This window comes from Peromyscus leucopus, chromosome 3 (genome assembly GCF_004664715.2).
Source record: "Peromyscus leucopus breed LL Stock chromosome 3, UCI_PerLeu_2.1, whole genome shotgun sequence".
Classification (NCBI taxonomy): Eukaryota; Metazoa; Chordata; class Mammalia; order Rodentia; family Cricetidae; genus Peromyscus; species Peromyscus leucopus.
In genome coordinates, this window is record NC_051065.1 from 49,658,690 (window position 1) to 49,677,063 (window position 18,374).

The following is an 18,374-nucleotide window of genomic DNA, read 5'->3' on the forward strand; positions in this document are numbered from 1 at the left end:
TAGGAAGTCAGTTGTTACTCGAGCCTGCGTTTCAACAAAGCTCTCTGAAGCACTACCTGGAAAACTGAGTCTGCAGTATTCAAATACTCATACAAAATAGGGTCAGCTTAGTAATAGAGTGCTTTTACAGCAGGTGCAAGGCCACACACGTGTGTGTGCGTACACACAAACACACACACAGAAAATATGTTTCATCTGACCATTAATTCTCTATCAAGTTGAAGGTTGTGTAGTTATCCTAAAGATAACAAGTATTTTCCTTTTCAAAAACTGCATGTATGTACGTGCATGTGTGAAGGCATGTGAAGGGTAGAGGACAACCCAGGCGTCATCCTCAGGGACACAGTCACTTAGAGATCAGCCTGGCTAGCCAGAGACCCAGGGATCCTCTGTCTCCACCTCCCCAGTGCTGAGATTACAAACACGTGACACTACACCTGGCATTTTCACATGACTTCTGGAGCTGGAACTCATGTCCCCCTGGCTTTCGAGGTAAGCACTTTATGGACTGAGTCCTACCCTGGCCCATGAAAACAATTATCTTCAAAAAACTGATACTGAGCCAAAAATCACCTAAAAAATGCTCAAGTCAAGAATATAGGCTGGGCCAGGCATGGTGGCACACACTTTTAATTCCAGCACTCAGGAGGCAAAGGCAGGTGGATCTCTGTGAGTTCAAGGCCAGCCTGGTCTACATAGCGAGTTCTGTGATAGCCAAAGCTGTTGTAGAGAGACCCTATCTAAAAATAAAATAAAATAAAATAAAAAGTAGGCTGGGTGTTATGTCAATGAATTTGTATTTAAATAAGAAAACTCGGGGCTGGAGAGATGGCTCAGAGGTTAAGAGCACAGGCTGTTCTTCCAGAGTCCTGAGTTCAATTCCAGCAACCACATGGTAGCTCACAACCATCTATACTGAAATCTGATGCCCTCTTTTGTCATGCAGGTACACATGCAGGCAGAATACTGTGTACATAATAAATAAAATCTTTTTAAAAAATAAATAAGAAACTGCACACGCTTTAATCCAGCATCTAAGAGACAGAGCAGACCTGATCTACAAAGTGAGTTCAGGACAGCCAGAGCTGTTACACACACACACACACACACACACACAAAAAAAAAAAAAAAAAAAAAAAAAAAAAAAAAAACCTGTCTTGAAAAACAAAACCAAAAACAATTAAAAAAAGTATTTTTTTTCAAAAAGAAATATATATTACATACATAACAGTGAAATAACAATGGCTGTCATGGAACTCACTCTGTAGACCAGGCTGGCCTTGAATTCACAAAGATCACTGCTCTGCTCTAAGTGTAGGATTAAAGTCATGTGCCACCATCCCCAGCCTAAAAATGATTTAATCTGGAGTCTTTGGAGGTTCTATAATTTGTTTTTGTTTATGCTAGAAATTTTTCATAAAATAATTTGTAAAGTATATTCACTTTTCCATTAATTCACATCTAAAAACAAATTTCTTTTTGCTTATCTATCATATAGAGGGGACTGTTTGCAAGACATGTTCTCACAAAATATGCATTTTTCTCAGTAAGGCATAAGTTGCCTGGTTGGCCTCCACCAGGCACCTGAAAAGGCCACACTGCTAGTGTGAGGTCCGTGGCCTAGTATCCTACTCTGGTAAGTTCTGGGAAGATGCTCCAGAAAGGTTTCCAACAATGAGAGCATCAGCTATCACATTCTCTTCCAATCAGAGCATTTCTCCTAAGATACCTGTGTTCCAGAACAAGAGATGCAGATACTTTGAGCAAATAGAAAAGCTGAAAGTTTTAAAACAAAAAAACAAACATACGGTTTCATGAAACACAAACTGAAAAAGAAAATAAGGGAAAGAAAAAAACTGAAGATCCAAAAGGACATTGATAGGGAAGGACAGAGCAGTAAGAAGAAGAATGGAGTGAGGAAGAGGTATAGGGCCAAGAGAAGAAAGAGAAGAGAAGGAGAAAAGGACAACTAGTAAGTGCCATTCACTTTGTTTTGTCTCATGACCTTGCTGCAAGTATATATTTGGAAGTGCTATACATTTAAAATGCATACAACTAATTCAATCAGATTAAATATTCTAAAATATTTTCTTCAGAACAGGACCAGTTTTTCTTACCTTGGCGAAGATAGTAAATCACTAGGTTTAGCCTCGCTTCAGGGATGACGTCAACCAGAGGAGGTAACACCTGCAAAGCCCCCTCGCCTCCTCGGAAAACAACCTGCACACAGAGGGGGTGACTGCGGCAGCACGGGTGCATGCGCTCACCACTGGGAATGCAGCTACCACACACCGGGGGTGGTGACAGGAGAGAACTCACTCCCACAAGTCACCCTCTGACGTGCACACGCCGGCCACGGTGCACACGCCTGCCACGGTGCACACGCTTGCATGTGCAGACATGCACACACAATAAACCAGCTAAGAAATGTGATTAAAAATTTGGAAGATAAGCAAACAAGTATGTTGTCAGATGGTAAGTGTTACAAAGTTAAACAACCAGAAGCAGGGCCAGTGAGACGCTCAGCAGGTAAAGGCCCTTGCCGCCAAGACGGACAATTTGGTTGTGAGCCTAGTCTTTAACGGCTGAGCCATCTCTCCAGCCCAAGATGGACAATTTGGATTCAATCTCCAGGACCCACGTTCTTAATTCCAGCAGTTGTCCGCTGACCACCACACGTCCACACGTGCACGCATACACACAGAAATGTAATAAAAATTTTAAAACAATTTGTGCCCACTATTGAACTTCCAGAGCCTAGCAGCGTTCAGAACACAGTAAACTCCACAAACACACTGAAACTGAGGTCATCGGGCATGAACTACATCATTTCTCCCTTAGAATATTCATTTTCGTAAGTTTCTCCGGGTTCCTTTAACAAGGGACTTCATCTGCTTCCTTGATCCTCTGCGCTCTAACTCCATCTGACTCTGTTTCTCCATTCATCACTGTATCTTCAGTCTCCCCAGAGGAGCAGCCCCGCTTCTCAACCAGAAGCACACACAGGGGTTTTTGTTCTCACGTCAAATCTCTGCTTGGTTCCTTTGTTCCCGCTGGAGAATGCCCTATTTTTTTTTTCTTTCAACGCTAAACTTCAAAAGCCGTGGCTGACTGCTAATTTCCTCTTACCCTGTCACTCCTTAGCCTCCCCCAAATTTGTCTTTTGCTCCCAGAACCCTAGTGAACAAATGCACCCCTTTAACTAAGGACTTCTGGGGGGTGCTGTCCCACGCTTCTCTGCAGTCTGACACTGGAGGCTTTAAGAGGGGTCTATACTGCAGGCCGTAAAGATCACAGCACCCTGGGCAGTATCCATCAGCTGGTGGGTGTTACACAGACAAGTTACAAACAAGACGGCTCAGCAGGCCAAGGCTGGTTACTACAGGCTGAACATCCCTAAGACCTGAAAGTTTTGAGTGCTGCTGCTGCTGATGCCATGAGTGTAAAATTCCACACATGACCTCAAGATGTAGGCTTGGCTGAGTGTGGTGACATTTGCCTTTCTCTCGGCAGTGGAGAGGCAAAGACAGATGGATCTCTGTGAGTTCCAGACCAGCCTGGTCTATACAGAGTTCCAGACCAGCCTGATCTATACAGAGTTCCAGACCAGCCAGGGCTATGTAAGTGAGATCTCTCAAGAAGGAGGAGGAGAAGGAGGAAGAGGAGGAGGAAGGAGAGGAGGAGGAGAAGGAAGAGGAGGGGGAGAAGGGGGAGGAGGAGGAGGAGGGAGGGGAGGAGACAAACAAAGCAGAAAGAAAAGCTACAGTTCGCTTAGAGCGCCCAGGGTCTGGCTTGGAAGCACATAGTCTGATCTCAGTATGCTGTGTGGTTGCTGGAAAACAACTTCGTCTGAGCTTAGATTTACTTCAAGCAGTGGCCATCACAACCCAGCCCTAAACCCATTACTCATCCAGCTCGACTTTCCACATTTACTACTCTGGATCAGTCATCCTCTGATCATCTTACACGTCACACTTGTTCTAGAATCATGTCCTAGATTAGAGTGAACCCTCGAAACTCAGCCAATCTTCAAACATCAAATAACTGTCCTCACTTATGCTAACCCATGAGGGTATGTTCTTCTACTTTTTTTTCCACCCCAAGGACAAGGAACACTTGGGTCTGCCTTGCCTTTCTTTCCAAATGTGATCCACATTCTGCCCTCCCAGTAAGAGGTTCCCTAAGGAAAGAGACTAGTATTAGAAACCCATTTTACCCTTCCACAGTAACGAGGCATTCCTTGAAGTAGTGAAGTATTTGCTGGGGAATCTCCTTTTATTCATCTTTAATTGCTGTGATGTACCAAAATAAAATAGGACTCAAGTCAATCAAGATGGGAAACTTACCAGATTGTGCCTGATGAGTTCTTTAGCAAATTCAAAGGGTGAAGAAGCATTGTCCATCAAGCTTTTGAGTTCTGCCTGAAATATAAAAAGGAAAGGCTTATCAAAGTAATAAGTATATAGTTCTTATTTTTTAAGGCTTATTTTGTTTATTTATTTTTACTTTTTTAGTTCTATGTAGCCCTGGCTGTCTTGGAACTTGCTATGTATACCAGGCTGGACTTGAATTTACGGAGATCTGCCTGCCTCTGCCTCCTGATACTGGGATTAAAAGCATGTGCCACCACACATAGCTTATTATTTTCTTAAATTATGTATATGTGTTTGTATCTGTGTGGTTGTGTGCATGTAAGTGTGGGTACACGGCACTCTAAAGTGAAGTGTCTCAAGCCTCATACTCAGTAAGAAGTTTAAAAATTGTGCAGGTAAGCTCTTGGTCTCCTGGGTTAGTTTTTCAGTGCCAAAGGCTTAGAAGTTAAGCTTTTTATTTTTCAGTCTTACCATTGTACCTATATTCTTTTTTTCTAGGCCAGCCTGGTCTATAGATTGAGTTCCAGGACAGCTTACATAGTGAGACCTTGTCTGGGGGGGGGGGAACCGCCTTATTGCTTTGGAGGTCAAGAGCAATGGCAACACTCCCATCATATGTCGTCTCTCATGTTAACTTCAAACACAGCCCTGAAGAGGGAAGTCACTGCGCACGGCACACAGCAATGGCACGGGGTTCTTTCTTTTTTTCATGATTATTTTGAAATCATAAAGGACATTCTGTTCTCTAAAACTCTGTAATACCGTTGAAGATGTTCTGTCCATGATCTTTCAGGTCAAGGGGATTCTTTTTCTTCTCAGTTGAGACTCCGCTCCACCAGCTTTGTTCACATCTGTCATACAAATTACCCAAACCCAGCGCCGCCTGTTCTTAGGACAGTGCACTAGTCTTGCTTGCTAGCTTGCTCTGAGGCTCTCGTGCGGCTGTAATCTCAGCACCACATGCACCTAGCATGTGAGTTCTGTGGTTCTCACGCTGCAGCTGCCTCAGAAGCCTTACTACCTGGCTTGAAGAGGCACCAAATGCAGCAGGGCCACCAAGTCCTAAGGGTGGCAAGTGAACTGCCTACAGAGAGCATGGAAGGAGCTGCTCACTTTGTGCACATGTGAGAGCCGCCGACACTCTGCCCAGGCAGCCTGCCTGCCTCACTGAAGCCCTCCCCCCCCCTCTCTCTCTCTCTCACACACACACACACACACACACACACACACACACACACACACAGCCTCTGCAGAGCTGTCAGGGACCCAGGCACCTCAGATCACACTTTTCAGTTATTGGAGATTATTTAATGTTCTTAATGAAAACAACTAAAAGAAGAGGAATTAGTAAAACTTTTTAAACCAAGCTGAGCAGTGGTGGCGCACGCCTTTAATCCCAGCACTTGAGAGGCAGAGGCAGAGGCAGATGGATCTCTGTGAGTTTGAGGCTAGCCTGGTCTACAGAATGAGTTCCAGAATGGACAGGGTTACATGCAAAAAAAAAAAAAAAAAAAAAAGAAAAAAAAAAAAAAAAAAAAAAAAAAGAAAAGAAAAAAAAAAAATTGTCCAAAAAAAGTGAGTGAAGGGAAAACAGGTCCTGGAGGGAAAAAGTCACATAAGCCGGTTTCATAGATGCTCCTACCTGTAAAGCTACAGTTAGGAGAGGGAGGGAGGAGGATGAGGAGCGTGAGGCAGCCGATCTGTATAGTAAGACCCTATGATGACTTGTCCCAAACACCAAATAGCACAAGTGGGGGATCACATGTCTAAGAAGGTAGGAATGCAAGAAGGTAGAGAACGCCTAATCCAAACAATACCCGAAGAGTTAGACTTCACCAGATTATCAGCTGTAGATTTGAACACTTAGTAGCACTAGATCCAATGGACACTGAGAAAGATGGGGCAGAGGAAGAGAGAGAGATCTAGAAGTTATATATAATGGAAATAGCGGATGTGACATGGAGATGAAGGAGAAGAAAGGGGCAGACATCCCAGGTTTCTAATAATGATGTACTGGACATATAAGGTGGCCACGCAGCCACAGAGCCGTGGTGAACAGACTTTAGAGAAAGGGGCTGAAGCGTTGGTTTTAAACACTTACATTATGGTTACATTATTATACATCATTTAGGTGAAACTATCAAAAATATACTAGATACAACACAGATCATTCAGAAATGAAATTCTGTTTAGAAAGTCAGATTTTAAAAAAAACTTCATATAGGGCAAGGTGTTTTGTGTCACACCTTGAATGTCAACACTTCAGAGGCAGAGGCAGGCAGATCTGTGTGAGGTCAAAGCCAGGATGGTGTACATAAGGAGTTGGAGGCCAGCCAGAGCTACATCATGAGAGCCTGTCTTAAAAAAACATGTTTATACAATTATTTGGTTATAGAATCACACTGGCAATAACCAAGGAGCATTACTGCAGAGCTATAGATCCTGGAGTTTATGGGCTAACTTGGACACTGTTATAAAGTAACTCCCATTAGAACGGAGATCATCAGAAACACATCCACATGCCTACCTCAGCTGCTTTGCCGTTGTAAAGGCGAAAGTGATTGCAAGCCTTAAGGTTGAGTGCGATGGTACTGTCAGGGATTTGCTGGAGGTAAACAGCCAGGACTTCTTGGGACACATCATAGTAATCCAATTTGTAGTAGCAGAGGGCCACATAGACATTGAGGGCCAGGTACTCCCTGTTAGAGAAAGACTCAAGCTGAAGTATATTTCACAGATTGATGGATTGATTCCTGATACAACAATCAAATTGTTTCCAAACATCTTCCTTTCTTACTAACAAATTCATTTGACTCTTTTCCAGTTTTAATCTGGACTACTAAATAATCATTACTTTATCAATTCAAGTTTATATAGCAACTGGGTAAGTCTTCTACATACAGAAGTAATATAATAACAGTAAGACAGATGTTGCTAGAGTTTTCCGCCTTGCCCACAGTCAGGACAAATCTTTTCACCCCAGTCACAGCTGCTCAGACCAACAAGTAAACACAGAGACTTATATTGCTTACAACTGTATGGTGGCAGGCTTCTTGCTAACTGTGCTTATAGCTAAATAGTCATTTCATAAATCTATATTGCACATGGTGGTTATCGACTTCACATGCTGCTGGTCATGGCGGCGGCTGCAGAGTCCTTCTGCTTCCTGTTCTTTTTTCTCTCTGTTAGTCCGCCTATACTTCTGCTAGCACGACAATCAGGTTTTATTTATGACCAATCAGAGCAATTGACATACAGACATCCAGTACAGCAAGTGCAGACCATCTCAACACTGCATCAGCCCATGTCTAATCATCTCTATGCGACCTGCTGGGTAAAGCATGAGGAACCAAAACGGCTACAGAATACAGAAATCACAGAGACAGAGGATGGAAGGACAGAAGGATGCAACATGCTTACAGAACCAAGAAGCTGCATATCCAACAACACATCTGATTTGGAAGGGTACATGGACACAATTCTCATAAGGGAATAAGTGTTTATTATATAGATACTTTAGGAAATCTACTTCATAAAGTTTTCATTTTCTAAGAAGGAAAACAAGCGTATGTTAAGTTGGTTATTTAACATTCAGATACTAAGTATGTAAGTCAGTTTGAATCAGATGAGTTTTGTAGATAGAAAACCTGTCATATTGATTCTAGTAGTGTTTGAGGAAAAGTAGATTCCAACTATCATGTTATATTAAGTGTCTAACTGCAAAGCTCAAATGAACAATAAGGCAAAGAACAGGGCAAGGATCCGCCCTGGAAGGAAGAAAACAAGACACAACTAGTAGATTTTTTCTCTTTTTGAGTTGTAATATTTGACTGTCTTTAAACCAGCTTTGATATTCTACTATAAAAGTTTTTATTAGCATATTTTAGTTATACATAATAACTGTTTTATGACATTTTCAAATACACATATAATGTATTTTGAGGTATTCACCCCCATTACCCTCTCTTGTCCACTTCCCACTCCTACCCTTCTCTTCCTCTTTTCCACAAGTCCCCCTTCATCATGTCTTGTTGTGTGTGTGAACTGATGAGTTTTATTAGGATTACGTACAGAAGCAAGGGCGAGCGATTAGTTATAGGAGCATGGGCAACTTTCCAGTCTGCTGAGGAAAATGTCCCTCTCTCCTCCCAGCAGCTAGTAACTGTTTCTGTCTCCTCTGGTGAAGCCACATAAGCCCCTCCTCTCCAGTACCATTAACTATAAGTCCTCAAAGAAGGGCAGGCTTTGTGAGCATCCCCTTCTCTGTATTAGAATGATGAGTGGTCCAGTCTTGTGCAGGGAATCACAGGTGCTAGGTATTCAAGAGGGCCCAGAAGGCAGCATTCTTCAGCCTACCACCCTTTCCTCTTGTATTCTTTCCACTCTCTCTTCCTTAATGTTCCCTGAGCCTTTGAGGGAGTGACACAGGTGTTGCATTTAGAGAAAATCTCTTTGACTTTGAATATCTATAGTTAATGCCACCTACAGAAAAAAAAAAAAAAAAAAAAAAAATTGGCCAAAGCTGACAGCAGCACTAATCTATGGGTATAAACATATACATTTAGAAGGCAATTTGAGAGGCACATAATGTCCCTTTAGAAAAACAACAGCAGTAGCTTCTCTACTAGGGCCAATGACTTTTATAGTAATGGGCTTTTAACCAGTTTTACAGTGCCTGAGGAACGGGCCTCAAACCCAAGCAGAAGGCAGTTGGTTGCCCCGCTGCATTTGATGCCACTCTTGCACCAGTGGACAATCTTGCCTAGCATGTTGGTAGTTTAACACATGGCAGCAGCGCACAACCATATGTGACTCCTCTTCTAGGAAGTTGATGCCCTCTTTGGGCCTCCACAGACACCAGACACACATTTGGTGCATATACATACAGGCAAAACACCCACACACATAAAATATAATAAAAACAAAAGCAACAAAAGAAAGAGGGTAGAGAGTCTGATGTGAACAATATCCAGGAGTTCTTAACCTCATCAGCTCAGCAACAAAAGAGACTTGAATACCGGGTGGTACTAGGTCCAGAGGACACTAGATTCTTAGCCAAATTAGAAAAAAGGAAACTAATCCATGGCAGCTATTTCAAGTGGGCAGTGTTGTGGAATAGTAGTTTGAGATGTGTTATGTTTGTTTATGCTGTGGAATATTTAATGATGCAAAGATGTGTTGCATTTTTTTATGTTGCATTTGTTTAACTCTGTAAAGCTGTGTTACTTTGCCTGTACAAAACACCTGATAATCTAATAAAGAGCTGAACAGCCGATGGCTAGGAGGAGAAAGGACAGGCGTAGCTGGCAAGCAGAGAGAATAAAATGGAGAAGAAATCTAGGCTTGAGAGAAGACGAGATAGGATTGAGAAAAGGCGGAGAGGAGGATGCCAGGGGACAGCCATCCAGCCACACAACCAGCCCCAGAGTAAGACAGGAAGAAAGACATAGAATAAAGACAAAAAGTCCAGAGGCAACATGTAGAAGAGAGAAATGGGATAATTTAAGTTAGAAAAGATGTCTAGAAACAAGCCAAGCCAAGGCTGGGCATTCTTAAGTAAGAATAAGTCTTGGTGTATTTATTTGGACCAGGGCAGGAAAGACCACAGACCTGTTATCCAGCAGTATCCGCTTGTATATGTCAATAGCTTCTTGGTAATGAGATCGCATGTAGTGGATTGAGGCCAAGCTAAGCTGATCTTCTTTGATATCCTGAAGATTCTGATGAAAGTTCATCAATTTCTTCTCATCATTAAACTAAATTGTGAGAAAAGACATGCACAGATTCACATTCGTGTGAGAGAGAATCTAATGGGATGGAGGTCTGAACTTCTCTCTGGCCACTGTGTCCCTACTGCCTCCATTTCCTAGCCCCTTATCTCTTTTGTCCCACTGTAGAGAAAGGATGCAAATCATCTCTGGAGAAAGAGCCTTGGCATCGGAAAGTTACAGTTATGATTTATTATTATTATTTTTTTTTTCGAATTTTTTTATTTTTTCTGAATATTTAACGAGCTGCTCGATCACAGATCCCTTTTGATGCTATTACATGTCCACGGCTGATTTATTATTTGATATCTCCACCCTATTCGTTTCTTCTCCTTCTTATGTTTCTCTGCCTTTCTCTCTTTCTTCTTCTTCTTTTTACATTTCTTTGCCCTCAATTCTTTCCAATTCTTTTGTATTTTTTTTCCTTTGGTGAATAGTATGTAATCAAAATGTATGTTATCACGTAACTTTGTGAACACAATTTTTAATTTACTGTTCTAGGTGTTTTTTTTTTTTTTAAGATTTATTTGTTTATTATGTATACAATGTTCTGCCTGCATGTATGCTTGCAGGCCAGAAGAGGGTACCTGATCTCATTATACATGGTTTGAGCCACCATGTGGTTGCTGGGAATTGAACTCAGGACCTCTGGAAGAACAGCCAGTGCTCTTAACTGCTGAGCCATCTCTCCAGCTCCCCTGTTCTATGTGTTTTTATCTTCTTTTCAGTTACCATATATGGTTGTTGTTTTAGGCTATCAGAATTCAACTTTTATGCTTATTTTATTAGAAGGTAGATATAAATAACAAAACAACTGCATTTGTTTATATATGGGATCCAACTGATACATTTTGTATGTAACTCTTGATACACAGACTATTCACTCCTTCCTGGTGCTTCAAATCTTTATTTTCATTTTTTAGAAGATTTATGTTAATTTTATATGCATAGGTGTTTCCCAGCATATATGTAAGTGTATTTAGTGGCCATAAAGGACAACAAGAGGACACTGGATCCTCTGGAACTAGAATTACAGACTGTGACTGTGAGCTGCCTTGTGGGTGTTGGGAACCAAACACGGATCCTCTGCCACAAGCACTCTTAACAGCTGTGCCATCTCTCCTGCCTCCTTAGATCTTTCTTTTAAAGGATCTGTTTCAAAAACCAGGGTCTAAAAGAGAACCGCCCTCAGTGGGTGTGGTGGTTTGCATGGGAGTGGCCCCCACAGGCTCACGATTGAATGCTTCAGTCCCTAGTTAGTGAAACTGTTTGGGGAGCATTAGGAAGTGTGGCCTTGTTGATATAGGTGTGGCTTTGGAGTGGGTGTGTCCCTAGGGGTGAGCTTTGAGGTTTCACAAGCCCAAGCCAGTCTCTCTCTGTGCCTGCTGCCACTGATCAAGATGTAAAGCTGCGCTGTGCCTGCCTACCTTCGCCATGATGATCAGAAACAAACCCTCTGAAACTGCAGGAAACCCCCAACAAAATGCTCTGTTCTAAGCGTCCTCTTGGTCATGGTGTCGCTTCACAGCAAGAGATCAGTGTAAGACAGTGGGGTGCTAAGAAGCGGGGCCCTGCCTCTTCTGCAAGGAGATAAATTACAATTGAGGGACTATGTCCCACCCTCTAAAGAAAGACTGGGACTTCAGCTCAAGGGATGGCTGCCCTCAAGTTGCTACCTAAGCCCTGATCGAAGCATCACCTGAACAATTTCAGAGAAGCATCCAGATGCCCTGGGGTAACTCTTAATGTGACACATGAACATATTAATTTTCTTTCCAATGTAAAAACTTTGTTTTCTGCCTTAATCAATAACCCAGAACTCTTTTCTAGACAAATTTGGCCACTAACCAGCGTTAATGGGAATACCCAAAACCAAAGGAATAATTTTGTTAGACCCATGTAGTAATTATCGTGCATACAAGAAGACAAAATACAACACCTAGAGTCCTCCCTAAAGGTCCCAAGCTCGACCAATTAACTAAGATAGGTGGGGATACTTAACACTAACAGCTTGTCTTAGTCTCTGTTAAATGCTCCCTTTTATAAGAGTTGCCTTGGTCATGATGTCTCTTCACAGCGCTTGTGGCAGAGGATCTGTGTTTGGTTCCCAGCACCTACAAGGCAGCTCACAGTCACAGTCTGTAATTCTAGTTCCAGAGGATTCAATGTCCTTTTGTTGTCCTCCATGGCCACTAAATACACTTACATATATGCTGGGAAACACCTATGCACATAAAATTACCATAAATAAATCTTTAAAACAGGAAAATAGAGATGTGAAGCACCAGATTTCTCTAAATTGTCCTTTTTGTTTTGCCATAGCATCAGCATGTAACTATCAGTGTGATCTCTTTACAGTTCATGAGATAGTTATCATACAAATCGGGCAGTCTTTGATATACTAATAACAAGGGAGAACTGTGCCATGAATAAAGTAAAATGATATGTACTTATACCTGAACAGTGTGTCTTCATCTTTCCAAGATTTCAATAGTCAGTGAGAAGTGAGATTTTACTTTAGGTTTTAATGACTTGCTAACATAATGGTTCTTGGGTATCTCCTTATGGAAGAAGGCCCTGCTCTTTTAAGCACTAATTTTAGGATTGAGCATAACAATCTGTTGCATAATGTATTGTCTATGTGGTTTGATGTCCCATGTAATGGTTACCACCCCTGAGTCTCCCTGAACGATGATCCTCCAAACCCCCAGCTCAATGTGTCCTAAGCCCAGACAAGTTGAGACTTTTGATCCCTGGGTAGGCAGGGTCTTCACCTTTGTTCTCCTATGAAGAAGTTATGGAAGATGGATATTCAGTCTTCGGCAACCCTTAAATTGAAGGTGTTAGGGCCTGGAGAGATGACTCAGCATTAAGGGCAATTGCTGCTCTAGAGAACCTGGGCTCAGTTCCCAGCACCCACATGGCAGGTTACAACCTCTTGTAACTCCAGTTCCAGGGGATCAAACACTCTCCTCTGGCCTGTGTAGGCACTGTATATACATGGTACACATATATACATGTAGGCAAGATACCCATATATATAATTAATTTTTATAAGGGGTTGAAGTCTAGAATAGGGAAATTGAGAATAAGAAGATAGGAAATTATGCTGGGCAGTGGTGGCACATGCTATGTTGATATTGTGTTCCCCAATATATTGCACCCTAATAAATTTATCTGGAGTCAGAGAAAAGAACAGCCACTAGACAGACATAGAGGCCAGAAAATGGTGGCACACACGCCTTTAATCATATCACTTGGGAGGCAGAGATCCATCTGGATCTCTGTGAGTTTAAAGCCACACTGGAAACAGCCAGGCATGGTGACTCACGCCTTTAATCCTGGGAAGTCATGGCAAGAAGCAGAAAGGTATATAAGGCGTGAAAACCAGGAACTAGAGCCTGGTTAAGCTTTTAGGATTTCAACAAACAGTTCAGCTGAGATTCATTCTGAATGTGAACTCAGAGGCTTCCAGTCTGAGGAAACAGGATCAGCTGAGGAATTGGCAAGGTGAGGTGGCTGTGGCTTGTTCTGCTTCTCCGATCTTCCAGCATTCACCCCAATACCTGGCTCCAGGTTTGATTTTATTAATGAGACCTTTTAACAATTCGTGCCTCAACATGCCTTTAATCCCAGCACTTGGGAGGCAGAGCCATGCTGTTCTCTGTGAGTTTGAGGCCAGCCTGGGCTACAGAGTGAGTTCCAGGAAAGGCACAAAGCTACACAGAGAAACCCTGTCTCAGAAACCACTCCTCCCACCCCACCACCCCACCCTGCAAAAAAATAGAGAATTATGATGAAATGGAGAGAAAAGAGAATTTTCTCCTCCAGTCTGACCTGCTTTTACTGCTGAGAAAGGCAAGAGACTTCTGATTTACTGAGGAGGGCCTAATGGTTGAAAGAGGCAATGAACTGTGCTCACACAGGGACAGACAATGCTTTAGTCAAGGATTTCCAGGACAGCAATTAGGCTGTGCTTACTTGGGGCTAAAATGACATGAGACCTATGTTCCTAACACTCTCCTCGACTAGACCTAAGTAACGCCCTTCAGAAAACCTTACAACATTTACTGAGAAAAAAAAAAAAAACTCTTTTAACCTTGTTAACAAATTATATTTTTTGGGCAATGTCAAAAGAAGAGGGAGTCTTCTTATCAAACTTTAGACACACAGCCAAACTGTGAAGTCACTCTGTGTCTGTCTCTTGAGAAGATCACACTTGTGCTATAGGATGTGGGCTCTGTGCTCATGTTCTCTCTCTCTCTCTCTCTCTCTCTCTCTCCCTCTCCCCCTCTCTCTCACACACATACACACACACCTTTGTTTCTGCAGTTAATAAGTCCAATTGGCCAGGCAGTGGTGGCGCATGCCTTTAATTTCAACACTCAGGAGGCAGAGGAAGGTGGATCTCTGTAGGTTCGAGGCCAGCTTTGTCTACAGATCAAGTTCAAGGACAGCCAAGGCCATACAGAAGCCCTGTCTCAATATATATATATTCTGAAATTGATTTGCAGTTTGATCCCTGATACACTATGGATGTATGTTGTATGCATGTACATTTGTACACACGTGTGCTTATGTAATACTGGAGAACAAAGTCTGGGCTTCAGGCATGCCAGACAAATGCTCTAAGACTGAATATGTCCTTAGCTCCCGGGACGGACTTACATACAATTTTTGTGAGTAATTTTTTTTCTTGAGCCCTCGCTGGCTTAGCAGTCACTGTAGACCACACTGGCCTCAAGCTGGTGCCCATCCTCCTCTCCCTGCTTTCAGGGGAACGGGCCTGTGCTGCCACAGTTGAGTTGCTGAAACCTGAATGTGAGAGGCAGATAGATCCAACTAAGTTCCAGGGTCTAGCCTGCAAAGCTTTCTTTCCACTGGCGCTCACTTTTTCTCACTCAGACGCACTCTCTAATTCAGAATAAACGTAAGAAAATCAGTTTCAAAAGTTAATATTTCTTTTCTTTCCTTTTTTTTTTTTTTTTTTTTTTTTTTTTTTGAGGGGGATGTTCTAGAAAGGATCGCTCTATATAGCCCTAGCTGTCCTGGAACTTGCTCTGTAGACCAAGCTAGCCTTGAACTTAAGAGATCCACCTGCCTCTGCTTCCCAGGTGCTGAGATTAAAGGCGTGTGCCACCACCAACTGGAAGGTTACCATTTCTTTAGGCCTGAAAACTGGAAAATATCCAAATAAACAACAAAGGGAAATGAAAGGGTGAATTGTGGGACTTCTGTTTTAGAAGGAATAATAATGACAGTAAGTGAAGATCTAAATTAAAAATTTGCAAACTGCACCAGGCTAAAAACCACTGAGAAGGCTGTCTTAGCTTCAGTCAGCATGACACATGAGGAAACATTCAGAGTTTTCAAGAGAACCTGGAGATCAAAGTGTGGATATGGCACACCCTATTTTGAAATTTAAAAAAAAAAGAAAGAAAATTGGGAAACTTTTAGAAAGATTTCACAGCCCAAGAGCTACCTACCATTTAGCTCTTCTGCAGACTATCTTATGACATGAAAACAAGTTGTACTTTTGAGAGCAAAATATGGACTTAAAACAGTACACATACATAAACTGCGATCCAAACTTGATAAAAATAACCCACATTTTCAAAACAATATGGGGCCAAGGGTATAGCTCAGTGGTAGAGTATACGCTTAGCATGCATGATGCCTTCAGTCTGAGTGCCCGGCACTGGAGAAGGGGGAACAAAGGATGGGAGGGAGAGCAAGTGGAAAAGATGAGTTTTTAAGACTTGACGAGAGGGGCTGGAGAGATGGCTCCCTGGTTAGGAGCACTGGCTGCTCCATCAAAGGACCGGGGTTTGATTCCCAGGACCCACATGGTGGCTCAGCACCTTTTGAAACTCCCAGTTCCAGACACCTTCCTCTGGCCTCCTCGGGCACTAGACGGTGCACAGATGTACATGCAGGCAGAACACCCATACACGTAGAATTAAGTAGTAATAATAATAATCGAAAAAATTAAAGTCAAGAAGAGAGCAAAATACAAGAAATGGTGATTATTGTGTGTATGTGTGTCTTCTTAAAAACTATTTAAGAGAATAGAATAAACAAATCTTATTTTTGTAATCATAAGAAAACACAATAAAATTTCTTGAAATAAAAGACTTCCATTTCTAATAAGAGTAGACCTGCTGGGAGCCTAGTCCTCTCATCAAGAACAACTAAAAGTTTGAAAGCTACTAGAAATCTGTGTGGAGACATCAAAGGTACCAACTCAGTGAAGATCTGTGATGCCAAGATCCCAAAGAGATGGAAAGCATGGGGCCGTGAGGTGGGTGTCCAGCAACCTTTTGAGGACTCTGGTCAGTTTTTAGTTGGCGACTGAGCCTCCAAAAGTGAAGTACAGCTTGTGGGAGCTGTATGGGCTTGATGGGCAAACATTAGAGGCTGTCAGTGAGGAGCCCCGGAGGGACAACCCAGCCAGGGAGGCAAAGTGAAACCCACCGGCTCTCAGAACTGCTGGGGACCAGCCTTGAATGGCTGATATCCCGGCAGGAGCCAGACCCTTTGTTCCTGCCAGACACACAAGTAAGTCCTCTGTGGAAGATGACAGACTGTCTAGAAACCCCGTCTCAAAAACCGTAAACAAACAGGGGCCGGAGAAATGGCTCAGGGGGCTGGAGAGATGGCTCAGTGGTTAAGAGCACTGGCTACTCTTCAAAGGTCCTGAGTTCAATTCCCAGCAACCACATGGTGGCTCACAACCTTCTGTAATGAGATCTGATGCCCTCTTCTGGCCTGCAGGGATACGTGCAGACAGAACACTGTATTTCTGTATACATAATAAATAAATCCTTAAAAAAAAAACATAAACAAACAAACAAAATAGAAGCATTGACCTGTGACGCAATGAAAGAAAACTAACTACGTGGATACATATTATTGAGGTCCTACAAGGAACAAACAACAACAAAGCAAAAAAAGAAAACCCTCAACAACCAAGAGGACTTCAATCATATAAATGACCTATGCTATCGTAACCTCTAAAGTACTATAAAAAGTATGCACAACAGCAAGCTAACAGAGGACAAATACAGAATTTTAAAAATCAGTGCAAAAAGAACACCAGAAAGGAGAGAAGATGGAATCCTGGTTATTTGGGACAAATGGAAACAAGCCATCAGACGGCAGCTCTGGGTGTGGTGGTGATGCCTTTAACCCACGGCGGAGCAGCTAAGGCAGGAAGCCTACGTGTCTGAGGTCATGTTGGGCTTTGCACAAAGTTTCAGACCAGCCTGTACAATATAGCAAGGCCATGTCTCAAAAAGCCAGAGGCTCTGGATATGGCTCAATGGCAGGGTGCTCGCCTAACACGCACAAGACACTGGGTTTAGTTCCTTTATTATTATTATTATTTTTTTAGTTTTTGGTTTTTCTAGTCAGGGTTTCGCTGTGTAGCCCCCTGGTGATAGACCAGGCAGTCTCGGAGTTGGAGATATCCGCCTGCCTCTGCCTCCCAAGTGCTGGAATTAAAGGAGTTTGCCACCACTGCCAGGCCCTGGGTTTAATTCTTAACACTGTAAAATAATAGCAAAAACAATATTTTGAAATTTTTAAACGCACCAAATATATTTTTATATGCTACTTGTTTGTGACTTGATAAACTTTCTCTAAAACAATTTAGTAACACTAACAAATGTCTAGTTGAACACTTTCCATCACTGGTGGCGAAGGGAAGGAAGAGGGAAATGTTTTAAAGGGAGCAGTGCAGGACGAGAGCAAGGTACCTTGTGAGCCAGATGGAAGAGCAGGCGGTTCTGGAGCCGGCTTTTGGGAGCTGGAAGAGAAAGAACCGCGGTGCTTGGTAAGGAATTCAACAGTTGCTCTGGAGAGATGGCTCCGAGGGTAAGAGCCCTCGCTGCTCCTGCTGAGGACTCAGGCTCAGTTCCCAGCACTCACAAGCTTACAACTGTTCCTAACTCCTGTTCCAGGAGATCTGGTGCCCTCTTCTGGCCTCCAAGAGCACATGCAGGCAAAGCACTCATACATACAATGAAAAATAAATCTATGAAAGTTAGTCCCTTGCTGGAATGAGACTCAGGTGGGTCTCCCCAGATCCTTATCTAGCTGTATGTGACTGCTAGACTAAACACTCTGTCCCACCTGCAGGAGCAGCAGCCACAGGAGAGCCAGAGAAGGGCTGTTCTAAGATTCTGCTCTCCACCGCTTCAACCCGACACTGCTGTGTGTCCCAGAGCACAAC

General features: G+C 42.7%; 1 protein-coding gene across 1 annotated transcript in view; it reads right to left on the bottom strand.

Annotated features, from left to right (window-relative positions):
- Positions 1-18,374, bottom strand: part of Ttc26 (tetratricopeptide repeat domain 26) — a 51,757-nt gene that overhangs the window by 25,057 nt on the left and 8,326 nt on the right. The window contains exons 5-9 of the mRNA XM_028889314.2: positions 17,899-17,948; positions 9,984-10,129; positions 6,901-7,072; positions 4,347-4,421; positions 2,118-2,220 (exon numbers count right to left, since the gene is read on the bottom strand). Coding sequence (XP_028745147.1) covers positions 2,118-2,220; positions 4,347-4,421; positions 6,901-7,072; positions 9,984-10,129; positions 17,899-17,948 — 546 coding nt within the window. The remainder of the gene's footprint in view (positions 1-2,117; positions 2,221-4,346; positions 4,422-6,900; positions 7,073-9,983; positions 10,130-17,898; positions 17,949-18,374) is intronic.